This window comes from Pleurodeles waltl, chromosome 3_1, assembly GCF_031143425.1.
Source record: "Pleurodeles waltl isolate 20211129_DDA chromosome 3_1, aPleWal1.hap1.20221129, whole genome shotgun sequence".
NCBI classification, from domain to species: Eukaryota; Metazoa; Chordata; class Amphibia; order Caudata; family Salamandridae; genus Pleurodeles; species Pleurodeles waltl.
Genome location: NC_090440.1, coordinates 574,658,034 through 574,673,103, shown reverse-complemented (window position 1 = coordinate 574,673,103; position 15,070 = coordinate 574,658,034). Strand labels below are relative to the sequence as shown.

General features: G+C 43.9%; 1 protein-coding gene across 5 annotated transcripts in view; it reads right to left on the bottom strand.

The window, feature by feature from the left end:
- Nucleotides 1-15,070, bottom strand: part of OSBPL5 (oxysterol binding protein like 5) — a 1,002,849-nt gene that overhangs the window by 259,828 nt on the left and 727,951 nt on the right. For all 5 annotated transcript variants that reach the window (XM_069223010.1, XM_069223008.1, XM_069223007.1 and 2 more), the window contains 2 exons: nucleotides 11,757-11,949; nucleotides 6,201-6,385 (listed from right to left, as the gene is read on the bottom strand). In XM_069223010.1, coding sequence (XP_069079111.1) covers nucleotides 6,201-6,385; nucleotides 11,757-11,949 — 378 coding nt within the window. The remainder of the gene's footprint in view (nucleotides 1-6,200; nucleotides 6,386-11,756; nucleotides 11,950-15,070) is intronic.

Here is a 15,070-nt window from a genome sequence, read left to right as displayed (position 1 = left end):
GTGTGTGTGTTGTAGTGTGCGAGGGTCGGGGTGGGGGTGTTGCGTGTGTGTGTCCCTGACTTTGGCCTCCCCCCTCCCCTATGTCGTAGGTGCAGTACTCACTGTTGTCTTCGGCGCCGCCGTTGCTGATGTTCGTAGAGGAGCAGGAACACAATCGCAGGGAGTATTTGGAGTTCCGGCCCCATGGTATCCTCCTTCCTCGTGGAGTGTGTTCAGGTGAGCGTTTTCCCATTGCCAAAGCTGTTTCCGCCGTGTTTTTATCCAAGGAGAATCCGCCCCGGAAAAGGTGGCGGATTGGCCTGTTGTAATACTGTGGGCGGTACTTTGTCTCCCGCCTGTCTGTTGACGGTGACCACTGTGCTGCTTGTCTGTACCGCCGTGGCGGTCGGTGTGTTAAAGTGGCTGTCTATGTTGGCGGTTTCCGCCACGGTCATAATTCCCTTTTTTGTTCCGCCGGCCTGTTTGCGGAATTTCCGCCGCTTTAACACCGTCTGCCAGGGTTGTAATGACCACCTAGAACACGTCCAGCACCTTCATGTCATATTGCTTTCTGTTTTTATGGCAGGGGTGCAAGTGCAGCATGGACAACAGAGTGAGGACAGACAGGTAGATGAGGAAAACAACAGGAAGAAGGAGGGAGGACAGGTGGGGGAAAGCAACGGAGGGAGAGAGGGTTGATTTGGGGCAAGAAGAAGGGCAGCAAAGAAGGGAGAAATACACGAGGGAGCCAGTGGACAAAGACTCAGTCCGGTGGAGTGCTTAAACACAAAGAAAACAAGCATTTGCAATGCAATGGGTCTCGTGTTTGCTCGTGTTAGAGCTATTAGCGTTGTAAACTCTTAACCGGACTTTTCTTGCCACATAAACTAATAATGAAAAGTAAAACAGTTTCACATATGCAAGCTGATGGTCGCCATGAGAGTGAAGGAGACACAGAAAAGGAAACAGAAGTTCGCTCACAGTGAAACTTATCATCAAAAGTGCAATTATCCATGCTACTGGCAAAAGTGCAATTATCCATGTAAAAGGGTTGATGTCATGCAAAGCGCTCGACTTCTGCCCAGCGAGATCGTGCTGCGTAGAAAATGAATAGATAAAGTAGTCCAGAGACCAGCTGAAAACATGGAGCCTCTTATGTTTTCAGTATTTTACCACTGCCCTTGAGGAGGGCTAAACACCGGAAAAGGCATGACGCATGCATGCCTTTCACAAATGGAATCAATTGATTTTTAAAAGGCAAGCCCATGAACTAATGAAAGTGACGGTTATGACATGGGCGTGGTTAGATGCTCACAGAGAGATTAGAACATGGTCCAGAGCACTTGCGCGCAAGCTCGACCCTAAAAAAACTAGCACCGACAAAAATAAGCAGTGGAACGACACAAGAAGTGTGGCCATGCTCCAAGGGAGGGACCAACACACAAAGAAGAAGGAAGCCTAGGGCAAGCAAATTAAAGTGACATTGAAGCCAATCAATGGGCGGACTATAAGCACACTGACAGAAAACAAATGGTTTTGAAGAGACAGTACATGCACTATCAAGGCAAGGTCATATAAAGTAAGGTGAAGACACTGCAGAAATTCACTATTGCAAGCTAACATGTTTCTCAGCAAACTGGTACAGTTCCCTCTCACAAAAGTGGTTGCACCATCAGTGGACTTTCCGTCAGGAATCCTACACTGTTATTTCCAGGTTTTGCATGCTGCCACACAGTTTGCTGTAAGCAGTGTGGAATATATGCTGCCAAATTGCAGTCCAGACTTGAAGCACCATTAAGCATTTCTCCAGGTTAATCAGCAAGAGGCTACCTCAGTGCATCAGGCAAGGTCGCCAACAGTAACGTAAACAAGACTTTGTAAATGTAGGTTGCCTCTCCATTGGTATTATATATCAGCCATTGTTGCAATGCCCGTGGTGCCTCAGTAATAATGTAAGTAATAATTCTCCCCACCGCTCCATCATTTATCACCCAAATATCAGCTTTACATGTATTTTGGAAATTCAGACGTTTTTCTCCAAACATCAGCTAATGAGTTCTAAAAACACCCACATTTTCTTCTCACATACGCAGGTTTCAATGTTGGAAGACATACGCTAATTCAGCCAAGCAAAAGCTTCTAATTTAGTAGACTGGGCAGCACACAGGAGAGCTACTTCCAGGTAGCTAGACAGCTACCAGCAGCCCTCTAGCAACTCGTTGGAGGAGTCTGATCTAGAATAACCCCCTAGCTTGCTTTACTCTACATCTGCCTACAGGTGTGTAGCTTGGTCAGTAACACTGAGAGGTGTGAGCTTCAGATTTCCCAACAATCACGCTGGTTAAAATACATTCTATGAGAAGCAGGGCAGGTGGGGCCCTTAAGGAGCATTAGGAAGTAAGAGGAGTGGGGATTGTGAGGGGTGCATGTAACTCAATATTTTGTCAAATAGTCATTTTTAACCTTTAAAACAGAAACAAAAGAGAGAGTGTGTGTGTGCGTGTTTTTTTGTCTGTATGTGTATGTAAAATGTCCATGTGATATCCAACAAACACCTCACCATACCCAAATTAAACCCAAGTATTTACTACAGAATACATTTATTAGGGGGTGCTACACCCCAAACACCCCCCCTGAAGCTATGCCCCTATCTGCATATCCTGTGAAATCAGGGTTAGTTATGCATGTTATGCTTCAGTTTCATCCACTTGTGCCTCCTAACATCTACACACAGCTCCTCTGCTCCTGATGGTGTCCCAGCCTTTACTGGGACACCAGCACAGGCTCCCCAGCAATCCTGGCGCTGCTTGCATGCTAAACCTAGCGTGAAACAGCGACAGGATTGGTCTGAGCAGCTTGGACTTCCTCTCAGACACTGTCCTGGGGTCTGCACAGTTTCTCTAGCCCGGCTGTGCAACACAGCTCGGTTGGAGAAACCTAAGTGGCCATGTGTGTTTGGCCGGCCTAAGACGGCTGGCCAAACACACATGCACACTTAGTTGCACTCCACTCCCCCTACCTTCTTCCTCCTCCCCGGCCCAGCCCCTAGCCTCCTTTCAGTGCTGGGTGAGCCAGAAGATGAAAAATAAAACAGTAAACTATTGTTTTATTTTACATTTGCTGGCTCTTTGCCAGGGGGGTGATGCTCCTCCACCATTATGGAGGAGTCACCCCTACTGGGGATATGTTGGGCATTACAGAATCATGAAGTTAGGGTTTCTTTTCCAAATGTCCACAAATTCTGAAAAAAACATGTCCTTTTTGAAGAAAGGTAGTTGGCCATAAATCAACAAAAGGCACTGTACAGAAATATGTTTTTTTACAGAAATAACACAAATCTCTGGAGTCTGTGTTTTTATTGCAGCTGTTGTCCAGGTTTTACTTCTTCTCAATCCCCTCTAGACTTCCTTATTACACTTTTCCTGCGTGCTTTTTTTTACACACTGCGCAGGTTCAATGCATAAAGTATCTAAGAGGCCAATGGCAAGCAGTGTAGGAAATAAATGAACCCTCCTATCCCCCCACCTCTACAATGCACATAAACCATAATATTTTAAAAACAAAGCACCCCCCGCATGTGCGTAGCTTTTGAATATGGGAACCTTTATGTATAGGTGAATCTATTTCCAAATGCTCCTCAACATCTTGAAGTTGTGTGTGCCGAAGCTCCGCCTCCAGATGAAAATGGGGCACGTTCCGATCCCTGGAGCCCCAGCAGAATGCTGAATTGCTTTGTTGAAAATGCAATTTTTTCGAGGTTGGTGAAAAAAGCCATTGCTTTCATTCCTACTGTAACGGCTGCATCTGCAGCTTCAAATCCCTGGTTTCGACACAAACAAAAACAAGCATTGGTAAAGCTTATAGCTCTCACCTACGAGGTGGGTTGTATAGCAACAGCGATATGCAGCATAGCTGAAAGGAAAAACACGCATTTGCAATGCACTGGGTCTTGCGTTTGCTCGAGTTAGAGCTATTAACATTGTAAATTCCTAACTGGACTTCTCTTGCCACATAAATTGAAACTGAAAAGTAAAACAGTTGACATAAGCAAGCCGATTCAAAGCACCGTGGCCGCCATGAGCGTGAGTGCGAAGGAGAGACACAAACGTGCAATTATCCATGTAACAGGGTCGATGGCGAAGGCAGTAACAAAACTGCCCCAAGGAGGGACAAACGTAAAGCATTTACCAATGATAACAAAGGACTTTTGAAAGGCAAACCCGTGAACGAGCGATACTGAAGGGCATGTGGTGGGCATGGTTAAAAGCCCACACATAGATTACAACACTTCAGAGCACTTGCATGCTCAGCCTAAAAACAGCACTTTGACATGGCCAACGCTGTCTGCGTTATAGCATTTTTAAAATATTTGATGAGAGGGAGAGAGGGGACATGGTGAACAAAGGAGGGCATGTGGGGAAAAAGGTGCTTTGATGCAGCCTGTGCTGGGCGCGCCCTAGAACTTTTTTTAATTGAGGTCCAAGGTGGGGGCAACATGATGTGAGGGGGCACAAGGACAGAGGAAGAAGTGAGGCATTGGGATGAAGCAGAAAGACCATAGAGGAATGCAGAAAGGGGTTGGGAGCCAGCACAAGGACAATGGCAGGTGGGCGGGAGCTGCAGGGGGAAGTAGACCAACCTAGAGTGAGATGGGAGTATGGCTGCAGCAGATGGACAACGAAGGGTGGGAGGGAGAGGGCGGGGGCAGACAGATGGACAACTGAGCATAGCGACAAGTAGATGGGGAAGGGTGGGAGGGAGGAGCTGGAAGCAAGCAGAAAGACAACTGTGAAAATGAGAGCTAGGGGCAGAAGACAGGGGGTGGAGCTGTGCACTAGGGAAGACAGCTGAAAAGCAGACACTCTTGAAGAGTGCTTAAACACAAAGAAAAAAGTAGCACCCAAAAAACCCAGCAGTAGGACACAGATAATGCGTCATGCTCCAAGAGAGGAACAAACACAAGGAGAGGAAGGAAGCCTATGGCAGATGCTCAATAAGAAACAAGTAAATAAGTATGATAAAGAAGACAGCCAATGGTAAGCTATGAAAGGGCTCTAAGCCCACTGTTAGAAAACAAAAGGTCTTTAAGACATGTGCTGTGTAAGCAAGACCTAAAAATAGTAAAGCAAACTAAAAAAATAAATGAAAAAGAATTGATTAACTCACTAGCCTTGCCACTCAAGTGTATTATGTTGCAGGGGAATATGCACACGTGCAGAGGAAAATGTCATCACTCACTGTTAGAAAAACCTACGCCTAAAGTGTGCTGACCCACTGCCCCAAGATGTATGCTGTGGTGGGCAGGTAAAATGTGAATGATTACTAAACAGACCAATGAAGAAGACCGCTAACCGAAAGCCTCTTCATATAAGTACACTGAAGGCACGACCCCAGAACATCCTGCGGAGCAGATATTGCTTGGCACATGCTAGCACTCTGCGACTAAACAGGTCTAAGCGCATTTACAGATCTGCTGCAATGGCGTTTTTCAAGTTCCCTAAAGGATGCGCATTTTTTCACCACCTGGTACGTCCTCTCTATTCTTACATTGCATTGCTATTAGTGTATCAGGGTTTTAAGAGCGTTGAACATATATGGATGGAGAACAGTGCCAGAATGGCTGTCAAGTCAGATGTGTCTCAAACTCAAATACATGGATTGAAATGTGTTTCACGTCCTTACCGTAGGTTAATGACTTGCAATGCTCTCTCAGCAGACATAGTTGGAAATGATATACGCTACATCACTGGAAATACCAATATCAAAATCAGCTTTGAAGTCAGAATCGATAGGAACGGTAAATGCATTGCAGGCAAACAAATAACGATTATCTTTAATCTCCCAGAAAACTAACTACACAATATTACACAGGGAGTCAATAGCATAGTGATGCATGGAAATGGGTCAACAGCGGTTGGCCTCTTGGGATTCCTCTGGCTAGCATTCCATTCCATCAATTATTAGACCCTCTTCGGCAGTCCGCTACAGGGACAAACGTTTTCAAGTCATTTATTCATAACGTACTTTTGCTGAGCTTTGGACGTCACATTTCGGCCACTTCGTCTTTTGGTTACTTGGCCCCACCCAAGAATAAGTTCAAACTCCAAGTGGTAGACCAAGCTACCTCTGTCGCAGAACACAGACAACGAATACAGAGGCATGAGTAATAAGCAGAGAGATCTGGCAACAAAACAGGGTCATTAGCCTGGAGAGTTACTTACTGGGAAAGGAGGTCAGCGTGGTAATAATAATCCGACAGCTTGTTGAGAAAGGACCTTGGCTCCAGGATGAAAGTGGGAAGAACCACTCGGGACAAATCCATGCCTGGACGAAGCTGCTTGAGCAGAGTCCACATTAGACCCTTGTTTTCGTCAGAGACAACCTCAGTTTGCGATCTTTCACCGGTCTAGCGGGGGCACAACGACAGCAGAGTGAGGAGGAGAAAATATAAGAAAACGTTAGGTAAGTGATATGATTCGACTCCATTGCATGCTTGCGCAAAACTAGCAAAAACTTGCGAGCCTTACTCATTGTATGCTGAGTGCCAAAGATAGAATTAGCCAACCAAAGCGCTTTATGAAATCAAATTCTTTTCTATATGAGTACCCAAAACTATCAGAACAATAGCGACATTTGAGCTTGTATTTTAGAAATGACTTGTGTACTAGATTGTTAGGAATGAGGGGGAGTTTTCGCCCAGGTAGCCAAACCAATGACTATAACATTTCTAGTGTATAAAGTTTACTGATTTATCTTAAGACATTGCCATATTTACAAAGTGCGAGACTGATGAAGTTATAGTTCTCAGTCGTGCGAAGTTCCTTTTTAAGAGATGGGACTTCTGGCAGGCGGGACATGGTTAATGTATGGCTATTTCCTACTGCCCTTCATAGCCCGGACTAATCGCATGTAACTTGGCACGTACCCTATTTGGATGAGACACCTCACTGCAGGTTAGAGAAGCTAAACCTCACCTCATATGAAATCAGGCAAAGTAAGGAAATTTCACGAACTTTGGTGGAGCAAAGTTTTTCTCAATTTCACCTCTCTTTGTTGGCACATCTTTACACAATCCCAGTGCAGAGTATCTTGACCTGCGTGATGAAGAAATACAATCTCGTGCATTCTAACTGAGGATGGTGGAGAGTTCTTGGTTCAGAACCTTGTGTAGTTTTCCCAGTGACTTAGCTGAATCGCCTGTTTAGATAGTGTTAATCTTGGAACCACTGCTTCAGTAACCGAAGAGCAAGAGCACTCCTAGATCTTTTAGATGGATCTAGATGCCACCCCGCTCTTGTGGAAACAAGGCCTCTAGAATATGGACTAGCAAGATTAATTATACATAGCTCAGTATTCATAAAAGGGATTATCTTTCAGGCGCTTCACAAGAGATTCTAATGGAATTAGAGAAGAATGAGCGGATTCTTACCTAGTGTCTGTGCCTATCAAAGAATAATGTGAACCATGACAATTAGGAAGTGGTGCTGTACTTTTTCATGTGTGGCAACCAGACACGGATGTTCTGGGAAAAGCTCAAACTATCTATGGAGGATTGTCCTTTGCATGAATTAACATACTAGCACTACCTAACCAGCTATCTTGTACATACTGGAGCTTAAATTCCCCAAATACTTTGCCCAGTCCACTCATCCTTTATCTATGGGGAAAGCGTGGTACTTTGGGGGATATCCAACGTTCCTGTAAAAAATGTACTTTAAGGCTTCAAATCAAATGTGCGTTCTTTAGGTGATAGGGCAAACAGAGGGTACTGGGCTTAGATATTACAAATGGGGGGCTTTTACCTATGGTGCCCTGGGGTCTCTGTACTGTAGAGCCTTCCATCGCAGAGTGTGTTCCACTGCCCTCTGTTATCTCGGTGGTTTCCTATTAATTTATTTACCTCTATAAAATTGCATCCAAAGACACAGCTTTCTGATGTGCTTCCAACTTTATTTGGGTGTCCCCGCCTTCTTCTATGACACCCTTCACTTGGGACAAGATCACGTGGCCACGCCACCCTTGATACGTAGTCAGAAACACTTTTCTAAATTTTTCTCTGAGTGGTCTTGTTGGCCCTTCTTCCCACCTGACACTTATCTTCCAAGTCTCATGGGAGAGCAAGCTATTCCCTCTATTCTACCTTCTTGCTATTCTTATCTATGGATGAACAGAGAAGGGTGGCAGGCCAATGGTGCCCTAGTGTCACAGGTGTCCCTCAGGAGCAGGGACATGTGGTGACGTGGTGAAGACCGAGGCATTACTAAGGGAGGGACCAACTCTTTTTTGAACCTGTTGTTCATGAGACACGGGGGTTATGTTCCCCACCGATGCAAAAAGGAAGCAGCTGTGAGAACATTATCAAGCTATTGATATTCCTCCAGCACCCACTTCACAGGGCATTAACTTCAGCATGGGTGGTTGCTCTTAGGACGTTACAGTGTCGGCCAATGCCATCAACTTTACGGCATCTGAAAATGGCATGAATCAGTGGCAACTTCAATTTGAGATTTCATGGCCCCTGCTGAGGTAGGGTTTGGAGCGTCTGGAAACTTTTCCTCCAGTCACCAACCACCAGTAGCCACAGGCACAGGTGGTCCTGAACAAAATTCCTTTCCAGATTATTTCTTCAGCCCTTCACATCTTTTGAAACATGGGTTCAACACAAATTCTTCCATCTGGTGACAACAGGATTCTGGTGACTCCATCCTACCTAGCCCTGATGATATCTTGACCTGGGTCATTCAGTTCCTCAGCAGTGCCTTACCATTCTTCCATAACAGACCATACTGTATGGCTACACCCCAAATCCACAGCAACCACTTCTCTAGGCACCACAGCAGCCCTACTCCCCACTAGGATAGGGAAGCAACAAGCTGGTACCATTAACTGTAGAAAGAGTCCAAGGAGTTCTGTAGTACAATCCGGGATTGGGTGAACTCACAATGCTCATGACAAGGGCAGCACTAGTCCTTTTTCCTTCGTTTTCATGCTTGCTGTCAGCTCATCCACCCTTTATAGGGATTTCTGAATGAAAAAGAAAAGTTATTTCATTATTTAGGTACCCAACCAATCTAGTGATGCCACATCACCCTTCCATCTCTTACTGACTCTCAGTTAATCAGCCACTGTCTGTATCACCCCTGGTAAAAATCCAAAATGGCATTCTTGCTAAAATCAAAGCACAGCATTTCTTTGGACTTGTCTCGGCCTAGGCAGACCTGGCATTACCTCTCAAAAAAATAGCTGGGTTCGGCAGCAAGTAGTGTGCCATCACCCCATTAGAACTGGGCAATTCCACTAACTTAAATAACATGCTGTTGCTGGTGTTCAGCTAAAGAAATTCCTATATTCCACCTTCCCCCAGCAAGAAAATCTTAATCTCTCTGGAAGGGATCTACTGTTCACGGGGGCATTTGAGCTGCCAGGTGGAGGGTCACACTCAGCGAGGTAGCTTTAGAGAGATTCCATTAAGGGCTTGTTTAGAGAAATACGCTACCAAACAATTGCACTGAGAAATTCATCAAAGTTAAATCTGGCCCTAGATATGAATTCTAGGCTCAGGAAAATGTATACAAAGCAGCAACTCTTGTTCTTGTACCGTCTGGCAATCTAAAGTTGCATTGGACAAAGAAAAGGTAGAATGGTTCTGATTCGCACTAAGGATTCTCCTTGTGTGTTAGTTCTATGGTTTTTTTTGTTGAATTACCACTTAGGGAGTTTCTTTTCTCTAAAAAAAAAAAAATTGCCACGCTTTAAACATGGCTTCTCCTTGGCGAACCTGAAGAGCTTTGAGTGGACCTTCAACAACAACGGTTCCTCTCAGAGAGATTCCCAGAAGGGTGGATGGTCCATTCCAGGGTCTGGATGATCTGTGGTTTGTCTGTCATGGTCTAAATGGTTCCCTTAGTTTTGAACCTGAAATGGAACGGATATATAAAGAAATAGAGTCTATATACCAAATTCAGATTTATTAAGCCAATGTGGCCAATCCATGATTTTTCTTTAGGTCATAAATTAGTTTTGAATACTTGTCTTCGTTTAGAGTAGAAGATTGTAAGGCAATTTTAACCCTAAATATTTAATGGAATAAGAGACCCATTGGAAAAACGAATGATATGGTTTCAAGTGCTTCTCTAATGTCAGGGGGTACTGATTTGGAAATAGTGATCTTGAAGCCACATAACCTTGCCAAACGTGTCAACCTCAAACATAGTCTCAAGGAATGCGGCCTCAGTTTTGAATACAAAAAAATGATGTGTTCCTCAGTGAGGTGCCCTTTATTTTTTTATATAACATTCGCATGCCCCCATGTTGTCTATCTTGCCCGTTTATTTAAGGGAATTCATAGCCACTGAGGATACTAAGGTGGCCGCAGCCTTCTTGATGGGTTTCCCTAAACAACGCTACCAAAACTGCCAGGCAGCTGTTTGACCAAAATCGTACTTTATATTAGGCCAATTGAACCTGGCAAAATTTGGCCCAAAGCCGAATTTGCAAAAGGTCCCTTTAATAGATTATTATTCTTTGAGGTCCATGCTTTCTTCGCTTTGTCCATGTAATGTGATGCACGGATTTTCTCCCTAAGTGGCTTTGTTGCACTTTTTATCTGGACGGCGCCTGGTTCTTTCCTGTAAGTGTGCTTTTGGGTGTACAGTACATAGAGGTGCAAAAAATGTGTCAGTGAGCTTTTGGGTGTATGGTACAAAGAGGTGCAATAATTCTGTTGAAAGTATTTGATTTTAAATGGGGTATATGTGTTAGTATTAGCCTTTAAATAATTGGTGAGCACAGTGGGGAGAAAGATGATGCTGGTTTCATGTTAAAAACAGTCTGTCAATAATTTCAGACCTTGGAGACAGTGTAGGTGGGAAACTGCTTGAAGGGGCAGACATGTTGGTTGATGAATTTCAACTGACTGTCTCAACAGGGATCATGAACATCTTGAGATGATGTGATCTATAGGCTTGATCACTCACTCACTTTGAACTGGCCTTTGCTAAATCCATATTATTAATATTGTCTATGCTGAATTTATGATGACATCATTGATGGACACAAGATCGATTAGGCATTTCAAGAATGTAACCAGTTTCATTCCTGTTTTTGAAGTGAGATCAGTAATGCTTTAAGGACATGGTGAAGAATGAAAGCAAGAAATTATGATTAACATACTAAGGGCCAGACTTACAAGAAAGTGGTGCATCGGTCCCGCTGCACCACTTTTCTTGTGTGCCTCTACTGCCACCTAAAGACGCCGTATTTACAATATGGCGCATGTTAAGACAACCGCGTCAACATTTTTGACACTATTGTGGCGCTTTGCTGCAGTAGCGTTAAACATTTTGATGCTAGTGCAGCAAAGTGCAAGGAGGCTCATTGATTACAATAGGTGTGTCGCTTTAACGCCTGCATTGAGCAGGTGTTAAAAATGACGCCAAAAATGGCTCACTGAAATCTTGTAGATTTCACTGCACCATTTTGCGGGTCTCCTAAAGCCAGAGCGTCCCCCTTGCATGCATTATGCCCGATGCAGGCATTAGGGTAAGAAAAAAATGACTCTAATGTGGCACAAGAAGGCGCTAGGGCATCATAAATCTGGCCCTAAGAGTTTGCATGACAGTTTTTAATACTTGACACCATTATCACTGAAAGACAAATATTTTATAATTGACTATAGATGACGTTTGCAAACACCATCCACAAGTCTGTGAAGCAAAAGAAATACCGGTGTCTCACCCACACAATGACAAAATTACTCTATTCTTCTCTTCTCTTACCTCCCCAAATTCCTCATAGATTTGTTCCATGTATGTCGTTCCCTCTCTATCGGGTGAAAGATCTTGCAGCTCTGATTGGTCACTGTCGCTGGTCTTTCTGCTGTTTTCATGTGTTTCATTCTCAGATTCTTCAATGTTGTCTTTCTCAGATTTATCAGAAAAAGCATCATGTTCCAGTGCAGATTCATTAAGTCTTGAAGCAAACAGAATGTTAATTAATCAAACTAATTTGTCTCTTTCCATTATGACTAAAAAGTACAGTGAACATCATATAAAGCGAAGCTCATGCATGAATATTTAAAGAAAATGTAAATGCTACCTTCATACAGAGGAACTATGCGCTGGGGAGCAGGAAGGGAAACAGAAGGTAGCTCTGACTGTGGTGATTCATTTCTTCCAGGAGTGCGTGGGAGTGAGATAAGGACTCCTCATTACTTCTCCATTTGCTCACAGTTTGCACATCCATGCCTACAGCTCATCCACTACTTGATGATAACCTCCAAGGGCAAGCAGTAACCTCTTGCAGGAGGTTGGTGAAAAATAAATGCAACGCCAAGACACTCAGTTATGCTTTATAGAAAGGCGTTATTAACATGTCCTATGAATGATGATTTGTTATGCAGTTCAAATAGGTTTCTCGTGAACAAAGGTATAAAACACATGATGGACTAAAGTTTGTATTTCTCATCATAAATACACTAATAGCTGTTGAAGAACCATCCGCAGTTTTGCTCTTTCCAATGCCACAAATAGAAACACCGAATTTTACCTATCTGTTTGAAGATGACAAGGTCATTCAGGACGAACTAGTTTTTGACAAATCCATCTTACAGATACTTTTTTGAAACTTTAATTGACATTTCCACATTGGCCGTACAAAGTAGAAGCTGCTTTCCAATGATGCAGACTAAATATGGTTACAGGACTCCACTCAAGTAGACCCAGGTATAAGCAGAAATACTCCTTCCCTCTAGTTCTCCTACCACTGTCTCCAAACACTATTAAGATTTAACTAGATTATTCTCTATGCTTAGGCGCCAGTCTGTGGTTCACTATGCTCCACCCCACAGCAATTCCCTGCTATCCTGAGGTATCACCTTCTATAGGGTTCTCTCCCACATATCCATATATCACCACTTCTCACCCTCAGAGGGGTACAAACGAGACTAGACAACCATGACACAAAACTCATTGCACCCCTTTGTGTCATGATCATTTTCTCAATGGGGGTCAGTTTGGTTGTCTCATAGAAGGAGCCATAATGTGTGGTTCAGTTACCAAGTGGCATAATTGGTTGTACCAAACCCTCTCTCCCTCAGATAGACCACACATTTCTTACAGTCTGTGAATGTTCTCACGCACGTTCTGGTCATAAAAGCTTTGGTCTCAGAATCATTCTCTCTCAATTTCATAAAGGCTACCCTTTTACCACTGGTGCGAAGTAAGCAAGATGATGGACTCACACTTTGGAACAAATTCACATTTAGGTTGAAAAGCATATTTAGGTGCGACATTGCTTATGGTGCAAAACCAAAAGGTGTAGAAAAACACATGTAAAAAAAAATATAACAAATAGGTGAGAAAATCATATTTGGATATAAAATGACATCTAGCTGCAGAACTATCCATGGTAAACATCTGCAGGCAGGTGGAACCAATTCGAGAAGACAAACCACATTTAGGAGCAAAGACACATTGAGGTGCTGTAGGAGGGTAGATCACGAACATCAGCAGATTATTTTTGAAAGGGCTCTTATTATCAATTTACAAAGATTAACATACACTTAGTTCGACTAGAGCTTCCCCAATAATCAGCCTTATCCTTTGATGCTGTTATTAGCCACATAATTAAAGTCTCAATTCTTGATTTTGGGTCTTTTTTGCTCCCCACAGATCTCAACAATGTCCAGGCCTCTTTATCGCGGTGTTTTCTTACCCAAGGTTAGGTCAGTTTCAATTTATTTTCCATTGTACGATACATCATCTTTTGTCTCTCTCAGCTCTACTCTTTCTGGGGCTTTATTCTTTTGACCAGGAACAAAGATGAAATCCAGGTAAGGCCTTACAGTAAATCTCCATCTCTACTAGATATACACTGGCTTTTATCAGCAATAGCCCTGCCTTTTTTCCTTTCTAGTCCTGCCCCTTCTTCTGTATTGGGGGAGTTTTACCTGGAGCTTCTTTGACTCCCTCCTTCGTTATATGTCCCTAGCCCATGACCCCACCCTCAACAAAACTGAACATCCCGCCTTCTTCTCCTCAAGGTCCAGCTGTTATGTCCTGGGTGTTCTGCTCTCTTCAGGGAAGATGCACTATGCCCTCTCCAGCAACTTCGCTTTGCCATGTAAGCGAAGTTGTCCTCCCTTCCCTGGTAAGACTTCTCACTGTCTTGGTTTCAAAACCGTCATACTGCGTATTTCATGTATTCTCAGTACCCGAGTGTAGGTTCTCTACACAGGTGCAAAATGTCACTTGATACAACATCAATACAAGTATGTAAATGTCTGTATAAGCCAAGTTACATTCTTCCTGGTAATATCACTTTCATGTGCAAATTCACCTTTGGTGTAACAGCAGCAAGAGAGTGGAAATACTTTTAGCAGCATATTTTAATTAATTGCGTTAGGTCTAAACAGACCTGTGCGTATAAGAGTTAAAAGCCTGTTATTGCCATAAAACACAAGTTAATTAATAATTAAAATGCGATAACCGGCCATCAGAGAAGCTCCCAAAGTCCATGCTCAGCTTGGACCAAGGCTGAGGGCTAGGCGTCTCAGTTATCACAGGAGCAGGGAGCTGGTCCCTGGCGGTGATTGCACAGGGGTGGCACCTCCTCCTTTGCTTGTCAACTAGTGCATCCATCGCAGGGAACCAGACTTTGCTCCGGAGACGAGCCTTCGTCTTTGCCGCTCCTTGGTGCCCTTGGTGAGCTAGCTCAATCATGCGGTCCCACAGACATTTCTGTACTAATATCCTCTGTCTGTGGAGCAGGAGATCGTTGTTGCTTTCTGGCAGTCTACTCTTCACCCTCCACATTAGCTGCCTGGCCATGTGCTCCTTGGGGGTTGAGTGCCTTTGCCCCTTACAGGAAATGCTTCCACTGCCTCCTTGCCAGTGCATCCTTAGCTTTCTGTATGATGGTGCAGCGACTGGTGGCCTCTGCAATTTCAGATATTGTCAAGGGTGTGGGGCACGCCGCCCAGACTATCATGCTCTCCATCTGTTCCTCTTCCTCCATGTCCGATTCGTACAGTGGATGCTGCAGGGATGTCATAATAGGTAGTCAGGCAGGTTGTTGACCCCTGGACAATAGT